Genomic DNA, 8,471 nt, shown 5'->3' on the forward strand with positions numbered 1-8,471 from the left:
TACCAACAAGGCCACTCCACCCCCTCTGCCCGTCAGTCTGTCCTTACGATAGCACTTGTAGCCTTGAATATTCATTTCCCAGGCCGTGTCCACTTGGAGCCACGTCTCAGTTATCCCCACAATATCGTATCTGCCAATTTCCAAAAGAGCCTCAAGCTCATCCATCTTATGTCTAATGCTTCGTGCATTCATGTATAGTATTTTTAATTTGTTACTGCTCTCACCCTTCCCATCAACCCTTATTTCACTCAACCTTACAGCATGATGCCTTTCCGAGTTTTCTGCCTCATTAATACAGTTGTCTTTCTTGACTTCTCCATAGCTAGGGTGGAGGGAGACTGCCATATACCAAAACCTGATGGTTTGAACTTTTGGTCACATGAATCTGACAGCACTTGTGGCTCAGGCACGATGCCAGTGTCCTGGCCAGATTCAGACTCATTTTTCTCAGCCTGAATTTCCACAGCTTTGAGGGTCACAGATGAGGTCGAGCTGGAAGAACTGGGCAACTCTAAAGCACCCAGAGAGAGAAGACATCTAGGGGGTCTGAGTGTGGTTTCTCCTTCAGCTTTGGTGCCTACTGGCACGCTCTGAATCCTTGTGTGGGAAGGGCACTTGGAGTGAATTCAAAGTCCCTCATGTCCGCTGACTACCAAAGTTTACAATGACTGGGTGCAGTTTTATGTGTATCTCCAGCAGCTAATGAGTGTTCTGTTGGACCTGGCTCTTCATGGTAGCCACCGACCAATGCATGGAGTCAGCCAGACACATGTATGATAGGAGCCGGCATGGTACAGATAGCACTGGTGGGCTTCTCCAACCTTCTATCCGGTTTCCCAAGTATCTCCAAGAAACTTGGCTGCTATTTCTGTATCTGTTTCTACATTTGCATAAAGTTATTAATGGTCGACACCACAGGGCCACCCTCTCCTGCTTGGGGCTGAACATGTGTTTGGAGTCCAGCAGTCCTCTGACAGCCAGCGACCTGGAGTGTTTATTTCTTGGCCAACTGTGGAGACATGGCAGTGATGTAGTCACCAGCATGTGTTCTGGACTCTACTTTAGGGCAAACCCCTGGAATTCCCTCCCTAACAGCATTGTAGGAGTACCTGCAGCACATGGACTGCATCAGTTCAAGAAGCAGCCTTGCACCACTTTCTCAAGAACAACTGATGATGGGAAATAAATACTGACATATCCACATTGTATGAGTGATAAAAGGAAAAAATTGCTAAAGTACCCAGAAAGGTGACAACGTTTGAGATGGTAGTGCTTCCTCTGAGGGACCTGTGGCTCCTTCCTCAGAGGTGGAGGAGGAACATTTGGTCTAACTCGTCTTCACTGACCAGATATCCTAAACTGATAAATCCCATTTGACAGCATTTGGCCCATATCCCGCTAAAGCCTTCTTATTCATGTGCCCATGAAGATGCCTTTTAAATGTTGTAATTGTATCAGCCTCCATCACCTCCTCTGGCAGCTCATACCACTCTCTGCGTGAAAATGTTGCCCCATGAGTCCTTTTCAAATCTTACCCCTCTCACCTTAAACTTATACCCTCTAGTTTTGGAATCTCCTACCATTGGAAAATAAACCTCAGCTATTCACCCTATCCATGCTCCTCATGATTTTATAAACCTCTATAAGGTCACCTCTCAACCTCTGATGCTCCATGGAAAAAAACCCAACCTATTCAGCTTCTCCCTGTCGCTCAAACCTGGCAACATCCTCGTAAATATTTTCTGAATCTTTTCAAGTTTATAGCAGAGAGACCAGAATGATGGGCTTGTTAGCTAAATTTGGATAGATAAGGTGGAATAATATGATTTTTGTGAAAATGCTGGTCATTAGGCAAAGGCCACAAGTTCTCATGCTATGTTGATAGTTTCAACTAAGAAGAATCAGAGAGACTCAGACACTTATAATGATATGAAGAATTTATATTCTGGAAATAAATATCCGTAATATAGTTTGGTTCCATGTTTGAAGATCTAAGATTCTGCATCCCCTCGCCCAAGTTAAGAGAGATTATACTCAGTACTAAATCAGAAATGGTGAACCAAGCATCTCAAGAGTCTCTCATAATGCTTGTTTATTGGCCACTTGTCCAGATCCGCAGGATGATGAAAGTTCCTGTGGTCACAGTGGGAAGGTGATGATTCTCATTGGACATCTTCAGGTGGAACTCCAAGGTCCAATTTCTGTGTGAGGCAAATCACCAATATGATGCATTATTCAAAATGCATCAGGTAAATACCAAGGAAATGGAACTGTGGGATTTCTTTATATTTATGAATGTGTCATTGATCACATGGTAGGATGCCTTATGCTTTGATGCCAAAGCAAGACTAATTTAAAGGTTTTAAAATTAGCCTTCATTGCTCTCCAACAGCTCTTCCAATTCCCTACCACAAAACAGTTTGCCATCAATGAATTGAATTGAATTGAATTGAATTGAATTTATTGTCACGTGTACTGAGGCACAGTGAAAAGCTTTGTCTTGCGAGCAATACAGGCAGATCGCAGAGATAGTAAATAATAGGTAAACAGCGGCAAAAACAAAAATACAGGTACAGGCGAATGTGAAGAGTTTGTGAGCCCATTCAGTATTCTAACAACAGTAGGGTAGAAACTGTTACGAAACCAGCTGGTGCATGTGTCCAGGCTTCCGTACCTTCTCCCCGATGGCAGAGGCTATAGAAAAACATTGCCAGGGTGGGATGGATCTTTAAAAATGCTGGCGGCCTTTCCTTGACAATGAGCCTGGTATATGGAATCTATAGGTGAGAGCTTGACCGTTGTGATTGTCCAGGCCGAGTTCACCATTCTCTGTAACCATCTTTGATATTGACTGGTACGGTTGCCATACCAGGTAGTGATACATCCAGACAGAATGCTCTCGATGGCGCACCTATAAAAGTTGGCAAGGGTATTTGACGTCATGCCAAATTTCCTCAGCTGCCAGAGGAAGAAGAGACATTGCTTGGCCTTTGTAGCCAGTGCGTCCGCATGAAGAGTCCAAGAAAGCTTGTTGTGGATGACCACTCCCAGGAGCTTGACACTCTCCACTTGTTCCACCTCTGTGCTGTTAAAGTGTAGGGGGGCATGAGTAACATCCCGCCGAAAGGCAATAATGAGTTCCTTGGTTTTGCTAGCTTTGAGAGCTAGGTTGTTCTCAGTGCACCATTCTTCCAGGTTTTTCACCTCTCGTCTGTAGTCTGTTTTGTCGCCATCTGAGATTCGACCGACTATGGTGGTGTAAATGGCTTTAGTCTGGTATTTCGCGACGCAGTCATGGGTATACAGTGAGTACAGTAGGGGGCTTAGTACGCACCCCTGAGCACTCCAGTGTTGAGTGTTAATGAGGATAAAATATTGTCCCCAATCTTCACTGATTGTGGCCTGTGGGTCAGGAAACAGAGGATTCAGTTGCAGAGAGTGGGGCTTAGTCCGAGATAACTAAGTTTAGTAATCAGTCTCGAGGGGCTAATAGTGTTGAAGGCTGAACTGTAATCAATGAGTAGAATTCTTACATAGCTGTTCTTGGTCAAATACCCTTGCCAACTCCTTCCAGGGAGGAATGAAGGGCAGGTGATATGGCATCTGATGTGAATCTGTTGGTCCGATAGGCAAATTGGAGTGGGTCAAGAGTAGTGGGGAGGCTGGAGTTGATTAATGCCGTGACCAGCCTTTCAAAGCACTTCATGACTACCGAAGTTAGGGCCACTGGGCGGTAGTCATTGAGACATGCTGCATGAGCCTTCTTAGGCCCAGAGATGATGTTGACCCTCTTGAAACAGGCAGGGACAGGGGCCTGCTGCAGGGAGAGGTTGAAGATGTCCGAGAAGACCTCTGCCAGTTGATCTGTACATGCCCTGAGTGCACGGCCTGGTACTCCATCTGGTCTCATTGCTTTTCTTGGATTCATATAAAGGAAAACTGATCTGACCTCTGATGCAGTGACTGTTGGGATAGGTTCGTCAGGACTTGTCAGAATAGGTATTACCTCTCCACTGAAATTCTGCTCAAAGTGAGCATAGAAGCGTTGAGACAATCTAAGAGGGATATGCCATCGTCTGCTATCTTGCACTGTCTCTTTTTAGAATCTGTGATGTCATTCAGTCCTTGCCATAGGTGGCGGGTGTCTGTCTGGGTCTCTAGTTTGGATTGGTGTTGGTCCTTGGCTGTATTAATGGCTCTGCGAAGGTCATACTTGGATTCCTTATATTTGAGTGGGTCTCCTGATCGGAAGGTCTCACGTCTGGTTTTTAGCAGGTTCTGTATGTCCTGATTCATCCAGGGTTTCCTGTTGGGGAATACCCGGATCGACTTCCTCGGTATACAGTCCTTCACACACTAGCTGTGACGGTGGTGGCGTACTCGTCCAAGGTACCCGCAGACCGTTTGAACATGGCCCAATCAGCTGTTTCCGGACATTCTATAGCTCTTGTAATTCTCTTCCACCAGATGCAAAAGAGGTTAGGTCATTGAATATATTCAAGTTTGAGTCAGACATATTATTGGTTGTTTGGAGGGCAGGCAAGAAACTAGAGTGAAGGCCACATCAGATCAGTCATGATTTTAGTGACCTAAGGTACACGCTTGAGGAATCAAATGGTTTACACTTGCTCCTATTTCTTATGCTCTGATGTTCCTTTATGCTCAGTACAGTAAAGAAAAGCTATATTATGAATTTGAGCTGAGTCCCAGGAGCAACTGCTAATTGGATCTAATAATCTAATACATTCACAAACCTTATTTGTCAGACATGGTTTGCTTTTAATAGATCAATGCTGACACTTGTTGGTCAGGCTTTTGTGAGACAAACCTTCTTGAATTGCATCCTTTTTATGCTCTGTAATATTATTCCCATAAGTATGGAAAGGCTAATTTATCCCATAGTGCGGCTTTGATTTTAAATGGAAATTATAACAGGCACAACTTTGATGTGCTGCATGATGGTTTGATATGACAGAGATTTGAAGCCATAATTCCCCACATATTGCCATCAAAAGAAATGAGAAAAAAAATGCTTCGACAAAGGAAAAGAAGAGTAAATCAGCACCGACGAGGCTGATGAAGCTCCACTGGTGCACTGAAACTCCCGTGTGTACTCCGGCAGGAAGCACTGCAGCAATTTGTAAGATGCTTTGCTAAGATGTCTACAGCAGCATCTCCCATTGCCAAGAAGGACATGACCCCCACACCCCTCCTACCCCTACGGCCTCAGTGCTATAGCTATTACATTTCATATTGAACATAAATGCTAATCCTTCACAAATTAGCTTTTCCAGGGTTCAGATACTTCCTCCTACCACAACAATAACTGCAAAACTAATTTGATCATTAATAAAAGTGAGGAGAAAGTGAGGTCTGCAGACGCTGGAGATCAAAGCTGAAACTTTATTGCTGGAACAGCACAGCAGGTCAGGCAGCATCTAGGGAACAGAAGATTCGACGTTTCGGGCACATGCCTGAAGAAGGGCATGTGCCCGAAACGTCGAATCTTCTGTTCCCTAGATGCTGCCTGACCTGCTGTGCTGTTCCAGCAATAAAGTTTCAGCATTAATAAAAGTGACTCAATTAAGGAAACCACACTACAATACTCTTTCAAATTGTTGCAATTGTAAAGTAAGTCATGACACCCAAATGACCAAAATATGGGGACAAGAAAGAAAGATGAATGGTTTCAGCTTTACCCACTAAATACTGGTATTATTACGATTTGTTCAACTGATAGCAAAGCAACCTTTGCAGGTTTTTCAACAACCATGTTAGAGCTTAGAACTAATTCACAAGATCTTCATTACAAAGTATCAAATTATCAGTAATTTCTGATCCATTAGATCATTTATATCTATTATATCACGTTATCATATGTGATGTTCTACATGTTTGTCAATTGGTCAATTTATTCAAGAAATAAGAAGAAATATATTACCTTTGGTGCAGAAGAACTATATGCCAAAGTAATGACAGTCTCTGTATGCCCCGATAACTTGTGGACAAAATTACTGGAGCCAAGTTCAAATAGATAGGCCTATAAAGAGCAATAATATGGAATGGTAAAGACTATTGAATCAAACTTTGCGCCAACATATAAACACTCAATTTGATATTGATTAAAAAAGTTCACTAATTTTCTTCCATTGACAATTTAAAATTAATGTTCTTGCTATTGGTAAAGGTTTCTTCTTGGAAATGCTTTTATTAAAGTAGTTACATTTCTTGTTCATCTAAACCTTAGACCCACTTGTAGACATCTCTCTGCAATGTCAGTGGACTTACAGAGAACATTGGTTGTCAGCTAAACCCCAGAAATTGAGACAGAGAAATCAAGGAGGGGAAGAATGGATGATGGACCACACAGAGATGGGAACTGGAAGAAAAACAGATGAATAGTTCTATTTAGGGGTGCGAGCAAACACAGCAGTGATTCAGTGAATGATGCAGTACTGGGAAAAGTGGTGAGAGTATGAACCTGACTAGAAGCAGAACAAAGGATATTTTATTCCGGGAAGGGAGATATAGAGAGGAGCTATACAGGTTTAAACATCTTCATCACATTCATAGAGTAGGAGAATAGACAGGGCAGATGGATAGATAGGGCAGCACAGTGTCTCAGTGGTTTGCTCTGCTGCCTCAAAGTGCCAGGAACCCGGGTTCAATTCCCGCCTCGGGCAACTGTCTGTGTGGAGTTTGGACTCTCTCCCTCTGTCTGTGTGAGTTTCCACCGGGTGTTCCAGTTTCCTCCCACAATCCAAAACATGTGCAGGTCAGGTGAACTGGCTATGCTAAATTGCCCATAGTGATAGGTGAATTAGATAGGGGTAAATATAGAGTAGGGGAATTGGTCTGGGTGGGTTACTCTTCGGAGGGTCAGTGTGGATTTGTTGGGCCGAAGGGCCTGCTTCCGTACTGTAGGGAATGTTATCAGATATATGAAGAGAGTATTACAGAAGCAGAAAACCTTAAGGGAACTGGAGATGTGGTGGTAGGATTGGGAGTGAGCATAGAAATATGCCTTTAGATATTTTAATACTTTTATTTAGTACTTTCTTTCTTGCAGAATCAATGATCTAGGATTGTGATATTGTGTAAAAATCTGACAAGCTCCTCCCCTTTCCATTATTTTAAAAGAAAGTTTCAGTCATTTATTTTAATCCCTCCTTTAAAATTGTGCAAATATTGCTGCAAATACATTAAGCATCTATACAATTTTGTTCCTCCAATGTTATTGTTGTGTTCTATTTGTTCTATGTTCACAGGTACTGCAGATGGGGCAGAAGGGGAGTAAATAGGGTACAGTAAGGAAGACAGAAAGGTGAGGTGAGGAGGACAAGTGGTGTGGGGAGTGAGCAGGCTGAGTAAAGCCAGAGGTTAGGCATGATCAATTCAATGTGAGGACTGTGGTATTTTTGATAGCAAGATTCAGCCACAAGTCCTTTTCCTTAATATTTATCTTTAAGGTAAGAAATAAATTCAGCCCATGTGTATAAATTGATTTAGTAGAAAGGTTAGGGAGGATCAGGAGACATAAGTGCCGGTTACATGAACTTAGAACAAGGTTATAGGTTAAGAGGCATCTCTTTCTTATAAAATGCTGCTGTTTGAAAAAAGCTGCCAACTCGTGCAAAGGGTGCTAATTCAATGCAAGTACTCTAAATGATTTCCTCAGAATGGCCAACATATCCGCAGGTCGTAAATGTGTCTCCCAGACTCTGCGGCCTCCTGGATTTTGTTTAATCCACTGGAAGCTGGTTGTTTTCTACTGACCTTCTGCTTCTCCCAAGGCATTGCATGGCAAGTGAAGGGATTGGGACAGATGTAGGTAATGATGAGCACTAGATACAACATGACAGTACAGAATTGCATGAAATTTTCTATACAGTCACAAAAGTGATGCTGTACTCTTTGATGAAGGTGCCACTCTTCAGAGAATAGTTTGATTATTGCTTAAAGAAGGGCTAAGTTTAAATCACTGAAAACTGAACATAAAAACATTCAACAGTGCATGAAAAATGAGCATGTATCTTTAATCATGAGAAACAAGTAAATACTGTTGTATTATTGTTCAGATCTCAGAAAGGCAATACACTCAAAACAACTAGATGACACTGTGACATGTGACACTGAAGTATGAAATGTCTCCATCTTATTGTCTTACTGTCTACACTGTTAGTTGGTCAGTTAAGCAGGAAAACAGCAGTCAGACTAACAATAAGTTGGTCAGTCAGTTAGTCAGCCCCTGAACTATGTATAAAACGCAATAGTAATATAAATAAAATGAACAATGAACACTTGGCCCATTGAGGTAAAAACAATGACTGCAGATACTGGAAACCAGATTCTGGATCAGTGGTGCTGGAAGAGCACAGCAATTCCGGCAGCATCCGATGAGCAGCAAAATCGACGTTTCGGGCAAAAGCCCCTCATCAGGAATAAAGGCAGAGAGCCTGAAGCGTGGAGAG

General features: G+C 42.6%; 1 protein-coding gene across 4 annotated transcripts in view; it reads right to left on the reverse strand.

Annotated features, from left to right (window-relative positions):
* Positions 1-8,471, reverse strand: part of wdr27 (WD repeat domain 27) — a 531,763-nt gene that overhangs the window by 245,171 nt on the left and 278,121 nt on the right. For 2 of the 4 annotated variants that reach the window (XM_043695383.1, XM_043695382.1), the window contains exon 23: positions 5,942-6,040. The exons of 1 other annotated variant lie outside the window; for it this stretch is intronic. In XM_043695383.1, the coding sequence (XP_043551318.1) occupies positions 5,942-6,040 (99 nt within the window). Of the gene's footprint in view, positions 1-5,941; positions 6,041-8,471 lie in introns of those variants that run through there. One more of the 4 variants, XR_006312430.1, reaches the window with a different exon arrangement.

Source organism: Chiloscyllium plagiosum, chromosome 9 (assembly GCF_004010195.1).
Source record: "Chiloscyllium plagiosum isolate BGI_BamShark_2017 chromosome 9, ASM401019v2, whole genome shotgun sequence".
In the NCBI taxonomy this organism is placed as follows: domain Eukaryota; kingdom Metazoa; phylum Chordata; class Chondrichthyes; order Orectolobiformes; family Hemiscylliidae; genus Chiloscyllium; species Chiloscyllium plagiosum.